At 39.1% G+C, this 16947-nt stretch overlaps 1 protein-coding gene across 5 annotated transcripts in view; it reads right to left on the bottom strand.

Moving 5' to 3' along the window:
* Positions 1–16947, bottom strand: part of ZNF385D (zinc finger protein 385D) — a 239533-nt gene that overhangs the window by 7291 nt on the left and 215295 nt on the right. For all 5 annotated transcript variants that reach the window (XR_012847739.1, XM_075827208.1, XM_075827209.1 and 2 more), the window contains 2 exons: positions 10801–11034; positions 3608–3786 (listed from right to left, as the gene is read on the bottom strand). Coding sequence is in view for 4 of the 5 variants with exons in the window: in XM_075827208.1 (XP_075683323.1) it covers positions 3608–3786; positions 10801–11034 (413 nt within the window). In the remaining variant the exon portion in view is untranslated. The remainder of the gene's footprint in view (positions 1–3607; positions 3787–10800; positions 11035–16947) is intronic.

The following is a 16947-nucleotide window of genomic DNA, read 5'->3' as shown; positions in this document are numbered from 1 at the left end:
GATGCTCTCTTCTCTCTCTAAAAATGTTTACTGTGCTGTGTACAACCTCCTCCCCTACCCTTCCCTCCAAGCTGGTATCTCTAACACTGACAGAAGAGAGGGGAAATGCAGAGAAAACAGACATAGTTAAAAGAAGTAAACTGTCAGATCTATGTCAGAAGCAGCAGCACAGCCAGCTGTGTACAGGAGCTGCACAGACTCTACAGCATGAAAGTTGCTTAGTTTTGTATTTTAAGAAGAAAATGAACAATAACAAAAAACAAACAAAAAAAAAAAAAAACAGTACAAAGGTGGTTATAGCCCTTAACATTTTGGATCTGAAACGTTCCATATAAAGTGCAAGTACATTTACAATTTTCATTTTTTTATTTTTTTTAATGGTGTAGAATTAGGACATAATGCATTGCTTGGTATTTGTGTAAGGCCCTTTTCAAACTATATTCGCAGTGTCAGGCGGAGGTTTCTGCCAAAATGCTTCCTCGACGGAAACGTCCAACGTATACCTCTCATGAATGCCACTGTAAAAGTATACAGTGGCATCCATTGCTCATAAGCTTCCATGTTACAAAAAAACTTTTACCACACGGTATACATTTCTTAACTGTATGCAATCACAATAGCAATAATAAATACAAGCATAAAATATAATATTTTTCCAAACACAAATAGCTTATACAAATTTCACAGTTATACTGTCTGGAATATTACAATCATCACTAGGGCAATGTTTCCAATAAAACCCTTTTATGAAAAAAACTTTTGGACAACTATTGGAACGTCTTTCTCCCATTATACCGAGATAGCAAAACTGCATAGGTGCTCATCATATGTCTCTTTTAGCAGAAACAATCTGTTATAAATCACTTCTGCAGTTGCTCCTCCTGTGCTTTGTTACATGTCAGAGGATGCAGACAGGATGCTCATGTATAACAGGAGAGAAGAGAAAGACAGCATAGAGCGAACATCAAATGGCAATTCACATTGCTGCTGGCATTGGTAGATCACACTATGGCCAGAACTATATGAAGGGGACCATGGCTGGCACCTTGTGGGAGAACACCGCAACTGGCAGTTTATGATGGCACTATGTATCGAGGGAACTATGGCTATCACTGTAAAGAACTAGACTGTGGCTTGCACATTATATATCATTATGTGTCATGGTGACTTATTATATTTACAGTTAATACTTTATTATAAGGTAGGGGGAGCTTCACTCTTTTCTCCCTATCTCTCTCTCTCATATATATTATAAAGCTATATATACAGTATACAATAGATATAGAGTGTAAGATAGATAGATTCTAGAATTAAATAGTTTTACTTAGAAACAACACCGTATTTATCTTATCAGTTCATTTATTTTTTACTGTAAAGAGGTATTCCCAAAATTATAAATTATCACCTATCCATAGTAATTTTCTGATCTCTGCAGGACCCACAGCTGGGACCCCCACTAATCATCAGAATGGGGGTCCTCAACCCCCAGATCATCCTCTTTGATCGACCACAGTGTGGAGGATATTGAATGGATCGGCAACCAAGCATGCGCGCTGGAGCTCCATTCACTGTTTATGAAAATGAAAAAAACAGCCAAGGGCTGTGTTCGGCTATTTCTGTCATCCACATAGATTTTGAATGGAGCGGCAGTGCACATACTCGACCGCCGCTCCATTCAATGTCCTCCTCACTGTGCTCGACCACAGTGAGGAGGATCTGGGGGTTCGGGAGATCTCACGATAGGTGGGGGTCTCAGTGGTGATCACAAATAGGATATGGGGTATTACCAAAATCATCAATTAAGTCACATAAAATGACAAACAAATTGCATTGCTGCTGTCTTTGGGAGGTCACACAATGGTGGCCAGAACTGTATGAAGGGGACCATGTCTGGCACCTTGTGAGAGAACATGCAAATGGCACTTTATGAGAGCACATTGTATTAAGGGCACACATTGGCTAACACTGTAGAGAAGCACTCTGTGGTTGGCGCCTTATGGGGGCTCACTGTGGCTGGCACTTTATGGGGGCATAGTGTGTCTTGCATTGTATTGAGGACACACTGTTACTGGCACTGTAATCCGCACATTCTGATTTTAAAGAGAAAGCGGGTCATATTATTCATAATGTATCATTATGTGTCATGGAGAATTCTAATATTTACAATTAATAGTTTATTAGAAGGTAGGGGGGAAATATCTCTCTCTCTCTCTCCCTCTCTCTCTCTCCCTCTCTCTCTCTCGCTCTCTCTCACTCCCTCTCTCTCTCTCTCTCTCTTTCCCTCTCTCCTCCCTCTCTCTCTCTGTAAATATAAAATGCTGCAACTTAGTAGAAAAATCGAACTTGTTTCTCCAGTATAGTAAATAATAATTAAGATTTCAAGAGTAAAGAGCAATTGTCTGCGTGAGAGCTATATTTACCCTGGAGGCGCACTATAAGTTTTGCCTTCTCATCTGCTGTATGTTATAAGATAACAATATCCACAGCTGTTATACGCATAGATTGACAACAGCTATAAAGCACTTGCCCCCCTCTCTCTTCCTTCTTACTTGTTTCTTAAAACTCAGCTTGATCCATGAACTTTTCCCACAATCTGAAAAGCCGACATCAATCACAAAGTCTCTGTGAATTCATTTTACGATTACGTCCTTCTCAGTGTTGTTTGGTGTTAATACAAATTTTAAGATGTTCTCTTTTTCAGCATTAAAAATCGCAGTGTTCTAAATGGATACCGTGGTCAACACATTGTGGGATATTTATTAAGACGCCCCCCATGTGAGAGATGCAGCGGTAACCCTTCCATGTGCAGTGTGCATCACATTCATCAACAGGACGCATGCCCAGGTCATAAATCTGACATAGGCTAAAGATGATGCTAGTTGGACTTAAAGGGATATTCCTATCTAATTCTGATAGAAGTTATTCGGCAAAGCAGCGCATATCTCTCCATTCACTCTCCACCTAAATGTTCAGCCAGTGGCCACCTTATTGCGTGGCATACCAAGAGCCATAACTTTTTTTTTTTTTTTTTAATGATATAGCTGTTTATAGGGCTTTTTTTGTGGGATGTGCTGTATTTTTTAATGTGACATTATTTATTACTTTTAATGTATTGTATAACTTATTACTTTTAATGTATTGTATAACTTTTATAATTTTTTTGAAGAGGGTGCTGGAAAAAAAACCAGCAATTCCTCCATTGTTTTTGGGGTTTTATTTTTATGGCGTTGACAATGCGGTATAAATAATATAATAACTTTATATGTCTACAGTTCAGTGACAATTCTGCCTTAAGCAGAAAGCAGGAGTAATCTGGACAAACTGGTTTCTAGGGATATGCTGCCTGACAACACCATTAGAAGTCTAGGATTGCTAGGCAGAGGATCCCTAGCAACCGGACTGTCAGCCATAACTCAGATGTTTAGCTGAAAGTTAGATTAACACTGTGCTGACAGCAGGAAATGGGGAAAAAAAATCTGTTTGAATAAAGTAACAATGACATCATAATGATCGTATCATCATATTTTTCAAAAAAAAAATTAGAATGAAAAGAATAATAAAATAGGATTCTGATACACAGTGTCAAGTATATTTTGTAAGTTGTTACCTGTTTAAGCTGTGTCTCGGAGTTAACATGGACATCACAAATTTCACAGTGAAATGTTTTGTTCTGAAGACCAGTATTTCCTTTTATTAAAGGCCCTCTGCCTTTTACACCTGCCCGAGGAAAGGCTTTAATAGTTCCGCTTCCGTTTCGGGCCTCTACCATTGTTTTGTGCTTTGTACCTACAGTTATTGAGAGAGAAAAAAAAGACTCATTAACAATACACTGTATGAACCTAGCCTTAGTACATTATAACAAACCTAACACAGTTTGATTTGCGGTTTGATATGTCTTAGGGCGCCATTAAATCAACAGACAGTTCAACAGACAGTTTCATTTAACAAGGTACTAAAAACATTCAGAAATATGTGTGTTGGTGACTGGTTATGAAATATTGGGGCAGATTTACTAATACTGACTTAAAATTAGACAGCTTCGAACTAGACTAGATAATCCAAATTTATTACAGTAGCTCATGCTGGGGGCATATTTAGACTCTAGTCTAACTTTTTGCCACCTCTTGGTTGACTTACTATAAACAAGCTTTTATGTGCTAAAATTTTGGCGCAATGTAGCACATTTTAACACTCCCCTTTCCGATAGGCCACCCGCTTTCTGCTAAGTCACACTCCCTTGTCGAGATTAGTAAAAAAGTGTTTAATACAGTTAATAAATGTGGTACATGGCCTGTGAAATTTTTAATTAAAATCTGCCCTATTGTCTTTACTCTACAATATTTAATTTAACTTTAACCAGGCTTGTACTGCACATGATGATATTGTTACAGATGTACAATGTATATCTATTTAAGGGATTGTCCGGTTTTATACAAATAAAGCCTAATCAGTGTATAATGAAAAGTTATGCAAAACACTTCAGGAGAAATTTAGTAAAACTGTGCCAGAATTCAAATTGCCCCAAAAATGTGGCACACATGGCATTAACCTAATTTATTATGTGTTTTAGGCTAGATTCACACCTCCAAGCCTTCTGTTGGGTGTATATGGCAGGAAATTCTCCCAATGTATACGTCTGATGTATCTATAGGCTATCATTATCCAAACGCAGTGGTGTACTCACCATAGAGGCAGAGCCCACCACTGCTACGGGGCCCGCAGTCAGGGGAGGCCCGGCACTGAACTCCTCCAGCTTCCCGATATAGAGCCAAAGCATTTTCTTGCAGAAATCACTAGGGGGAGCTTAGTGCATAGAGATTTTTACAGCTTAGCTTAAGTTTAAAAGTAGCTGTATAAATTCATATGCACTGAGCTCCCCCTAGTGGTGGCTGCTGCCAGCCAGCGCTTTAACATGTACTTTGTGAAATTAAGTATGGGATTTAGAGCTGTATGGAGTAGATTTATCAGTGTAATTATACCAGTTGTCTGGTTTAAATACATTATAAAACTATGGTGTTTAGACTGAGCGCCATATTTATGAACCACTTGTTCCTCTTTTTGCAACATACGACTCTAGAAAAATGGGCGCGGATTCAGATTGGTGCGGAATGCAACTTCTTTATTATAAAATTAATAAATTTTTCTACTCCAACACCAAAGTTTTGGAAAAGGTCCAATCTGGAATTTTTAGGGCATGCACCATGTTGATAAATCTGTAAAATGCCACACCGAGAAGAGATACCGGCACACCACCTGCATATGTATCAGTATTAACGGAGCTCCCCAATGTCTAAAAACCAGAGCTTTCACTCCTATAAAGATCTGTTATGAAATTACAGTGAACATTAAATTATTAAAAAATAATAATTTGTTGGAGCACTCAGCATGGGTGGGGCCCATACTAAGTTCTGCTATGGCTTGCTATGATTTCTGTATACACCTCTGTCCAAACATACACTAAAAGAGTGTTCTTTCACCATTTGTTTGCTCAGTCTATGTACTAAGCTATTATTTTCAATATTACTGTAGGCAAACAATTTGTGTAACATTGCTAAAAAGTAAAAAAAAGCACCTTTTTTTCTGACTATTTTGCACCTTTTTATTTGACTATTTTGCATAAACTATATTAAACATAAAAACAGTACATATACCAATAAACTACAAAATAAAGAAAGCATTGCCCCAATAATCCTGCAAGAAAAATAAATATATGCTCAGAAAATCATAGTGGGGAAAAAATGGCATTAAAAGTGCAGAATTACGACAACTGATTTGGTTTTTAAGGTCGTACTCTTGATTACACACCTCTGATGAGAAATAAATGAATCACATTTCTTATAAAGGGGCTGTCCAGGATTAGAAAAACATGGCTGCTTTCTTTGAAAAACAGTGCCACACCTACACATGGTGTTTGGTATTGCAGCTCAGGTTCATTGTGAAGTGAATGGTGCTGAGCTGCAATACCACATGCAACCTGTGGACAGGTGTGGTGCTGCTTTTGGAAGAATACAGCCATGTTTTTCTTTAAGTAATGTTGTGCTCTGAGGCGGATAACCCGGATAAACAAGTAATGTATGAACAATAAATCTTATTAAGCACCTATTTATCACACACAGGTCTATAATAGATTGGATTACATAGAGAGATTTAATATTTGACATAGTTGTTTACATGGCACACAGGTTGTAATTATATTCTTACAGCGCACAATAAACCTGGCACTTAGGACAAATATTCTAATTAAACTCTTCTGAAATATTACAGTTTTGATGCACATTTTTTTTTTGCTTTGGTTAAGCAGTACTTTATGTGCAATGATATTTTTACACAAAAAGTCTGCAAATATATATTAGTTATCCAACAGCTTGAATTTAATTGAATGGCATATTTAGTAAGAAAAAAATAGCAAAGATTTTATCACTTAGGCAGAAATTCTGGCAGGACAGAGAGATGTTCTTTTGGCTGAAAGGCCATGTTATTTTCTCCTTAAAATGCTTCCAGCTAAATTTAGAATTATTAATGATGTGTTTGATATCACAGTCTTGTGTTTTGAGATGTTAAATGCAATAATGTTCCGTCTCTTTGAGATGATGAAACATGCAGCATTTACAAGCAAAGGTCAAGCAGTGTTTAAAGGGGTTTTCCAGCCAGTACAAATTCATGGCCTCTCCTCAGGATCGTCAACACGGAAGTAGCAGCGATTCACCAGGTATTGAAGCTTGTTCTCCCATTCACTTCCATGTGAGAAAAGGCTGCAATACCGGTGAGCCGCTGCTAAATGCACGTCGAGGATTCACAGTGAGCAAGTAGAAATGAAGGGGAAGCAGCACTCGTACGAGCGCTGCACCCCCTTCAAAACCGCTGATCAGCGGGTGTCCCGGGAGTCAGACCCCGACACATCAGCTATTCATGGCCTATCCTGAGGATAGACCATCAATTTTTACTGTCTGGAAAACCCCTTTAATATGAATATGAGAATGGAGCCTTTAAACTAGAATAAGGCTATGCTCACACGCTATCCAAAAAACGTCTGTAAAATACGGAGCGGTTTTCAAGGGAAAACAGCCTCAGATTTACAGCCATTTTTTATGCATTAAGCGTTTTTTGATGCGTTTTATTCGACAGTTTTTGGAGCCGTTTTTCTGTTGACCCAATGAAAAAGGACTCCAAAAAAATGCCCCGTGGAAACGGAACATTGTTTTTCCCACTGAAATCGAATGGGCAGATGTTTGGAGGCATTCAGCTTCAATATTTTCAGCCATTTTCGGGGCGTTTACGGCCTGAAAAACGGATGAAAATAAGATGTGTGAACATACCCTAAGGGTATGTTCACACGCTAAACAAGAAAACGGCTGTAAAGTACTGAGCTGTTTTCAAGGAAAAACAGCCTCTGATTTTCAGCCATTTTTTATGCCGTTTTTGGAGCTGTTCTTCTATTGGCCCAATGAAAAACGCCTCCATAAAATGGCTCAAAAAGTGACATGCACTTATTTTTTACGGGGCGTATGTTTACGTCGTTTTTAAAAACTGCTAAGTAAAAAACGCCCCGTGGGAACAGAACGCTGTTTTTCCTATTGAAATCAATGGGCAGATGTTTGGAGGCGTTCAGCCATTTTTCGGGGGGGTTTACAGCCTGATAAACAGCTGAAAATAGGCCGTGTGAACATACCCTTAGGCTTCCTACACACATAGATATTTAAAAAAATATATAAAATGTCATAAAAATTTATGTAAAAACACCACCAAAAACGGATGTTACGTTTGTTAAAAGCATTGTTACATGTAGTCAAAAACTCTGTGTGGAGGAGGCCTAAGAGCAGGTTCAGACGTGGCGGAATTGCTGTTGAAATCCACTGCGGACAGTACGCAGTGGAAATCTGCAGCAGCCGTTTTTTCAATTAGTTTCTACACATTGTTAAGAAACCTAGGTCAGACGTTGTGGAAAATAACATTACGTTGCGAAGAAGCAGCAGAATTTCACTGCCGATTTCAGCTTTTGCAATGCAAAAGCTGAACTGTTTGGCAAGTCCGCTGTGATATCCTTAACTTAGGAATTAACTGTCAAATATGAAAATGTTTCTGCAAATTCGCAACGAATCTGCAGCAACATTTGCAGCGGAAAAATTCCGCCTGGTCTGAACATGCCCTAAGGCTGGCTTCACACACAGTGTTTTGCTGCGTTTTTCATGGCATTCTCCATGGCATTTTTTTAAAGTAAAAAACGCTGTGGTTAGACGTTAATTTAAAGTCTATAGTGAATTATTAAAATGGCCACATACAAAGCATTTTGGTTTGTTTGCGTTTTTAAGGCATTTTTGGGGTCAGTGGCGTTTTTTTCATAGCGCAGTGGGTATGGGGTATTTTATTGCCCTTTTTCCCATAGGCTTCTCCCCGGAATTGGCCGCAGTGGAATTCTGCAGCGGCCGTTTTTACATTTGTAAAGTTAGTTCAGACGCTGCAGAAAATAACTGTGCGGAAATCAGGCTGTGGTGCACAATTTCCCCTCCGCAGCATGCTCATGACGTTGCGGAGAAGCGGAATTTCACTGCGGATTTCAGCTTTTGCAATGCAAAAACTGAAATCTGTGGCAAGTCCGCTGTGATATCTGGAACTTCTGAACTACCTGTCAAATATGCAAATGTTGCTGCAGATTTGTTGCGTAATTGCCCCTAATCTGCACCAACATTTGCAGCGGAAAAATTCTGCCATGTGTGAACATGCCCTAAGTCACTTCTATATAGAGCCAAGTGAGTTAGTAAAAGGAAAAAAACGTATGCAATATATGACCAAGTAATTTGGCTCTTTGCCTAGTGGTAATTTCCAGTGATATGGTATTAACCCTGGTACTAAGTATTAGTAATATTATGACCTCTCTGGTGCCACAGTTGCACAGTAGTATCTGGAAGAGCCGACAACTGGAGTCTTGCAATATTTTCTGCTGAAAATGCAAATTGTGCTTGCAAGCGTCACTGGTAGAGAAGAAGCAAAGTCTACTGGTCATAGGCAGTCATGACAAATAAGTAAAGCTCCAAGTACATAAAGGAAATACTATCCTGAGGCTCTGTTCACATTTGCATTCAGGGATTTCATTGCGGGTTTTGTCATCAAGATTTCCGTTATTTTTGATGGAAGGAATAGTGCTGCAGCGCTATCCTTAGCGTTATAAATACTGGAACCGAATACTGGACCTCAATGGGCCCCATTAAAGTTGAAGGGGTTAATTCGTTTTTCTTTGGATTGATGGAAAATTGATCCATCACATCGGTCATGGTTATTAATAGGAGCCATTATGCTTATGTGCACAGAACCTAAGGGCATGACCAGAGGTGGCGGAATTGCTCTGGAATTCCGCTGCGGACAGTCCGCTGTGGAAATCTGCAGCGTACACGTTTCTACATTGCTTTCCACAACTTTTTAGTTAGGTTTGTTTACACGTTGCGGAAAACTCCACTGCGGACCATAGGCTGCGGTGCGGAATTTGGTGTCTGCAGCATACACTGGCTGTTGACTTCAATGGAGAGTCCAAATTCCGCAATGAAGTACGCAGATGTTATGTGTGTTGCGTAGCGTATTTGTTTTACGAACATGATATTTCTTCATTCTGGCTGGACCTATGTATTTCTAGGTCCATGTACACTAACGTAAAAATGCCAATAATCACGGGCCGTTATTACGGCACGGGCAGGCCCATAGAAGTCAATGGGGCTCCCGTAATTACGGGTGACTATGTGTGTGCACCCGTAATTACGGGAGCGTTGCTAGGCGACGTCAGGAGATAGTCACTGTCCAGGGTGCTGAAAGAGTTAAACGATCGGCAGTAACTGTTTCAGCACCCTGGACAGTGACTTCCGATCACAATATACATCAACCTGTAAAAAAAATAGAAGTTCCTACTTACCGAGAACTCCCTGCTTCTTCCTACAGTCCGGCCTCCCGGGATGACGTTTCAGTCCAAGTGACGGCTGCAACCACTCACAGGCCAATCACAAGCTGCAGCGGTCACATGGACTGCCGCGTCATCCAGGGAGGTCGGGCTGGATGTCGAAAGAGGGATGCGTCACCAAGACAACGGCCGGGTAAGTATGAATTTATTGTATTTTTACTAGCGAAAGGGCTGTCCCTTCTCTCTATCCTGCACTGATAGAGAGAAGGGAAGCACTCTTCACCTGAATACGCAACGGCTAATCCGCATCAATTTAATTCCCATTTTAGGCAGAGCCGCAACAGAATCTGCAACGCAGATTATGTGCGGCATTGATGCGGACAGTGGCGGAAGAAATACGCCACGTCTGGTCATGCCCTAATTCTATATTGTTGTGTGAGGATCTTTTTATGTTTTTTTTTGTGGAGTGATTTTATTTTATTTTAAATATTGCAATATTGCACTGTTGCATGTATTATTATTTCTTTATGACCAGAGATGAGCATTGACAGATGCATGATTGCTTTTTTTGGTCTAAATAAGATCTAAAAAAAAAAGCACAAAAGAAAAAAGGAAGAAACGCTCCATAAATCATGCTGCCAATTAATGTTATGTCTCCAACGGTGATTGCACTAGTAAAGCAGCGCTATAATGGTCATCAAGTGTTTGTGTACGTTAGAAGAGTACATTGTATTACGTACTATTTTCTTCTAGCAATTTACATGCAATGATCCAGGGTACTCATGTACAATTTGTACTAATGGACTCTATGCAAAGTGTCAGTTTCTTGCCTACTTTTCAGTCACCTTTGACTTCCTCTGCCTAGATTACATGGTAATTGTATGTGAAGTGGCAGCAAGAAAATTGCAGCATCTTACCACTGTTGTGAGCCTCCAGCTGGGAGGCAGAGTTGACAGCGACTTTGCATAGTGAACAGTATAGAAGTCTTTTAGCCTTTTCCTCCTCAGTCTCTCCTGAAGGACATATGTTGCTGCTGGTTACGAGAGTGATTTTCTTGTCAACTTTTGTGCTGGTCTCTGTTGTCATAACACTAATTTTCCGGATCTCTAACGTCGTACTGGTTGATATTGCTGGGATTTCTGTGGCATAATCTGAAAATAAATAAAAGCAGAATGTTTACAAGGATGGAATATGACATTATTTATTGCCACACAACATGAAGAAAGTTGACTATCATGAAGATGATATGGGTAAAGGATTGTGATAGGAGTAATATTGCTATTATATAATCCTTTATCTAGCAGACCCGTTCATGCACAGATGCTCTATGAAATGGCAGAGTGAGTATGCCCAACTAGAAGATTTTTTTTTACTTAACTAAATTCTGTTCGCTAGTTCAATGTTCCATACAGTATTTCCTCTCAACTTAGCCTAGGACTGGGAGCCATCTTCCGTTTGTTTTTTTTGTTTTGTTTTTTTTGCAAAATTCTACAATACAAAATCCATACAAAAACAGTTACATATGTATGCAACTGTATAGGCATACAGTTGTATACCTCTGGCATGGCTGGCATCAGCACCCAGCAACATGGTGCTTAACGCTGCCACTTTACATAGTGGCGGGCACGGATCCTCTGTTGGGTTAAGCCGTCGAACTGCATCAGTAACCTTTGCTTATTAATACAGAACAGACACTCTGCTCCGTCACTCACGGGACATCAGGTGACGTAATGAAGTCAGCGTAACGTAATTACGTCACTGTGCTGGGCCACAGAAGGAAGGTAGGAGTGACAGGACGCATCAGCTCGTCGTGGGAATGGGTAAGGTAAATTTATTTCTTTTTTATTTTATTGGCACAAAGGGGGCCTAACTTCTATATGGGGGCACAAAGTGGGGCCTAACTTATATAAGAGGATATAAAGGGGACCTAACTTTTATATGGGTGCACAAACTGGGGGCCACACTTCTATGTGGGGGCATAAAGGGGGCCTAACTTTTATATGGGGGCACAAACAGGGCCTAACTTCTACATGGGGGCACACAATGGGGGCCTAACTTCTATATGGGGCCATAAACTGGGGCCTTATTCTATATAGGGGCTTAAACAGGGCCCAACTTCTATATGGGGACAGAAACTGTGTTCCTAACTTCTATATGGGGGCATAAAGGGGGCCTAACTTCTATATGATGGCATAAAGGGGGCCTAACTAATATATAGGGACACAACTAATATATGCAGGCACAAAAGAGAACTACTATCCTGTTGTGGCAAAAAGGGGGACATTACTACTGTGTGGGAGTACTGTGCCGTTTTACTTCCGCCGTAAGTGAGTTCCCCCACAAAGGGGCTCACTTAGTCTCAGTCGTCCAAGGACCCACATAAACCTAGAGCCGTCTCTGACCTCTTTAGCCTTTGTTGCATTTACAAAAATGGTAATGGTATTAAAAAACAAAATTGCATGTCTAAATGTGCAAACTACAAATATGGTGGCAATGCTTAGGGAGGCATTGGATTGATGCAAGTAAGTGTTATTGGTAAAAAATATAGCTCATATTACAAAAAGTCCTGCTGCAATTTAAGTTAACTTCTAAAACAACACTAATATATGCTAAAATATTTTGAATCCTACTGTTTTATTAGACTGTGGCTAGATATTGGTATAGCAATATATTAAGGTAATGGCTTCAGACAAAGAAACAGAGACAGTGTTTTTTAATTAAAAGCAGACTTGATTTGACTTGTTATCTAACCTATAAGATATTTTAATTACTGTCCAGTAATCAACATATTAATTATTTAAAAGACAATTGTACTTAGGAGACAGCTTGTGTGAAGTGCGTCTCTCCTTCAGTACTTAAATGCAGCCATTAGAATGATATAGCTGTACACCCCAGGATGCAAATTCACTTTAATTATGAGGATTAAGAACATTTGTTTCGTCTTTGTGTATAGTTTTTTTGTTGTTTTTTTTAACTCAGCCCTGCTTTCACAGTCCACTCTGAAGATAAAGAACACGCAAGTATTAGGTCAAGTACACATCTGAAATTTCCAAATTTTAGTTTATATTTCCAGTTGTCTAGCACTATAGTGAGCTAGGGAGAACATTCTTTTTCTGTCTGCAAAAATGTATTTAGAGATATGATAACATGTCATATTAGTAATATCTCTCAAAAACTCGATTTATAAATATAGAGTAAGAACAAGTGTCGATCAAGACCAATTTTTCATCTATTCCTCACAACCATATATTTTAATTCAAGCTATTTTAAACTATATTTCAACCATATTTCATAAAAGGAGCTCTGTATAATGTGAAAATTGGAAATTCAAATTGAAGCGTTTCTGGCAATGAATATGAGAAGTCCTGATCTGGATCAGAAAATACCTAGAATAAAACCCTATAATCCCAAATAGTCTTCTCCAATTATTATTTTTTTTATATTGTAACTTTATGTATAACCTATGATTTTTCCCAACTCCAAATTTGCTATATAAACTTGCTAGGCAATTGAAAAAAAGTAAAATTAGATATATACAACATACATATGCAAGCTTTATTTATTTGCATTTTCTTATATAGCACCAAGATATTCCACAGTGCTGTAGAGGGATTCTTACCATTCATATCAGTCCTTGTCCTAATCGGTTTCCCCATCTAATTTCATTATGTCACACACAGTTTCTATGGAAGCCCATTAAGTTGTGAGAGGAGACCTGCACAGAACAAGAAATCTCCATGCAAATATCGTCCTTGATCAGATTTGAATGTAGAACCCCAGCGCTGCAAGTCAGCCACTGAGCCACTGTGTAGCCCATCTTAGAGTTTTGGCAGAGGTGTAACATCAAACTCCTGAGCCCCAATGCAAAATCTGTAACAGAACCCCCACTTTCCAAATGGCATTCACAATACTAGTGTCTTCTTATGTGGCAGAGGAGCCTTTAAGCTCCCACAGTCACCAGAATCTAGGGCACCCATATAGCTACACCCCTGAGTCTTGGAGTGATCATAGAACTTTCAAATAGTTTTATTGCTTTCGCAAAATAAGCTTTGTGATTTCAAATTTATGTCATCCAACTGTTCCCTTGTACATTTTATTTATTTATTTCATAATTAACTGTCCCCTTTGCAGTTAGATCCTGTTCACATCGGTGTCGGACTTCCATTCATGAGTTCCGTTCGACCTTTCCGTTAGAGGAACCAATGACAAACCATTGCTTCCATTTGCATTACCATTGATTTAACTAGTAATGCTTCCATCGCAGTTGGGATTCATTTGTTTCCATTCCGGAAAGTTTCAGGTTTTTCTAGTGGAAACAGTAGCGTAGTCGACTGCGCTATTATTTCCGTAAAATAAACAGAAACTTTACAGAATGGGAACAAACGGAAATTAACTGCAGCATTACCATTGAAATCAATGGTAATGCAAACAGAAGCTATGGTTTCCATTAGGCTTTCCATTCATCGGTTCCTTCTACGGAAAGGTCTAACGGATCCCATGAACGGAAGGGTGAAGCTGATGTGAACAGGCACTTAATGTTTTCAATGACTGCATTTAAGTAATATTTTAGTTGACCTTATTTGTTCAACTTAAGCCTTACTTATATTAGCTGACTAGAACAGTTGAAAATGCATTTTTATTTATTACATTTAATGAGTCACCTACAGTACTTTATTTTTCTACAAAACTAGAATAAGATGGAACAGGTAAACTTAGGTCATAGTGTTTTATTGTGTATTGATGCATATCATATTTATTTAATTCCACTTTCCAGCAGTGTGTATTTATTTCTCTATACCTACGTATTTACTTTATTTTAATGACTTCTTAGGCAGTTACATAACTGTGATTTAAAGCAGCACACACGTTAATATCCACTGTTCTGTTATCTAGTCAGAAATATAGTATTCTTTCATCTTCAAATTTGTCTGCTCTATATTTCTGCTAGATATGTATGCTTTCTAACTATTAAAACTTATGTTAAAATTCTATGTGTCCAATAGTGTGTGTGTAGGAGTCTTAATAAGATTTTTAAAAAAGAGGCGCAAGAGTGACCAGGGCATGGTGGGGGTGTAAGGACATGTCCTGGGTGCCAGGGAGTGAGCAAACAAGTAACAAGTAACATGTCCAGCCATTTAGAAACAGATTGAATATTTGCCCCAGATGCAGAATAGTCTATCTATAAGAGCACGGCCAGACGTGGCGGAATTGCTGTGGAATTCCTCTGCGGACAGTGCGCAGTGCAATTCTCCAGCGGCCGTTTTTTACAGTTGTTTCAATAAATTTTTAGGCAAGTTAGTTCAGACGTTGCGGAAAACTCCGCTGTGGATCATAGGCTGCGGCGCAGAATTTTCCCTGCACAGCATGCAATGTCTGTTGCGGAGAAGAAGCGGAATTTCACTGCGGATTTCAGCCTTTGCAATGTAAAAACTGAAATCTGTGGCAAGTCCGCTGTGTTTTCTGCAACATTTGAATTACCTGTCAAATATGCAAATGTTGGTGCAGATTCATTGCGTAATTGCCCCAAATCTGCACCAACATTTGCAGCGGAAAAACTCTGCCACGTCTGGCCGTGCTCTTAGTCTGGGAGTGACATTGCATGACCAGTATCTTCAGTCTGCAGCTCATAATAACACTATTTCACATTTTGCTCCTGCTTTGTGTGGAGAGCGTACATAGCTCATGTCATCGTCATCTTTCATTTGTATATCGCATCTATAACATCTATTCCATTCTAGTGCATAAAAGGGCTATTGCACAGACACTCTATGGCAGCACTATATATAGTCCCTAAGGGTTGCATCTGTTTAGGCACAAAAGCACAGCACAATCTAAAAAGTATGCACATATGTAAATATCCGAATATCGTTATTTAAAAAAAATGACGCGCATATACAACAGTAACATTACTGTAATGGTGCTAAATGTAAAATAAATGCTAATTATAAGTATACTAAGTAAATAAAGCATGAGGGTCCTATACTTTGTAAAAAAAAAAAAGGAAACAATATATTTATCGTTTGAGACTTCCTGAATAGGTAAACCTGATAGTGCAGCCATTTGGTAGAGATGTCTCAACTTTCTCACCGAGGCAGAAAATGACCTTCTCTACAAAATACCTGTGCAACTTGGATGAAAAATGATTTGGGAATAGTGCAATATGTAACATGTCTACATCACTTGCCTCCAAGCCATTACTGATAAGACTATCCAACAAATAATATAAAACTTTTTCACATGACTGGGATATAATATATGTGCTATAGAAAATAACAGAAACAAATATACTCATTATGCCATTATGACAGCAAAGCTTAGCTCAAGATTAAAAATAGTTCACAAAGTAATAAAATAAATAAACAAAATAAAATAAGATGGATATTTCTATAAAACCTGTAATGAAGAAAAGTGGCATACTGTTTAATAAGTGTTAAAATTAAGGCCACATTTTTAGACATAAGAACCCGTAATTTTTATGTGTAGGCGGGATTAGGCAATTGAAGCCTTGACTGCAATGTAAAAAAATATATGGGGAAACAATAGAGCTGTTTTACAGCTGATATCAGGGACTAATGGCCAGTAGCAGCGGTCGCGCTGTTCAAACCCTGTCAATTGCGACCGCAGCATCTGAGGTGTTAAAAAGAGAGGGGCGGCCCCCTCTGACAGATCATCGCCCCCCCACCCGCAGCAAGATTGGGGGGGGTGTCGATGGTTGTCTTGGCAGTCAAGGGGTCTAATGAAGGGCTTAAAGGAACAGTGTCATCAGAAATTATTTTTTTATATGTTAAAGATGTTAGTGCTTTATTAAAAACTTTTATATTTATTTGTGTGTTTGTGTTTTACTTTTTCTTATTTTTACACTTTTTCTTCCCTATGGGGGCTGCCATTTTTTGTTCCATTTCTGTGTGTGTCGATTAACGACACATACAGACATGGAATACGGCAGCCACAGTCCCATAGGGACTGCGAACGGCTCCCGTCCCATTGACTGCAGTGTACGGCGTCTGTGTGGGAACTGCGCATGCGCCGCTCCCACACAGTCCTATTCGAAATTGGCGCCGTCC

This window comes from Rhinoderma darwinii, chromosome 5, assembly GCF_050947455.1.
Source record: "Rhinoderma darwinii isolate aRhiDar2 chromosome 5, aRhiDar2.hap1, whole genome shotgun sequence".
Classification (NCBI taxonomy): domain Eukaryota; kingdom Metazoa; phylum Chordata; class Amphibia; order Anura; family Rhinodermatidae; genus Rhinoderma; species Rhinoderma darwinii.
This window is presented reverse-complemented; position numbering and strand designations above follow the sequence as displayed.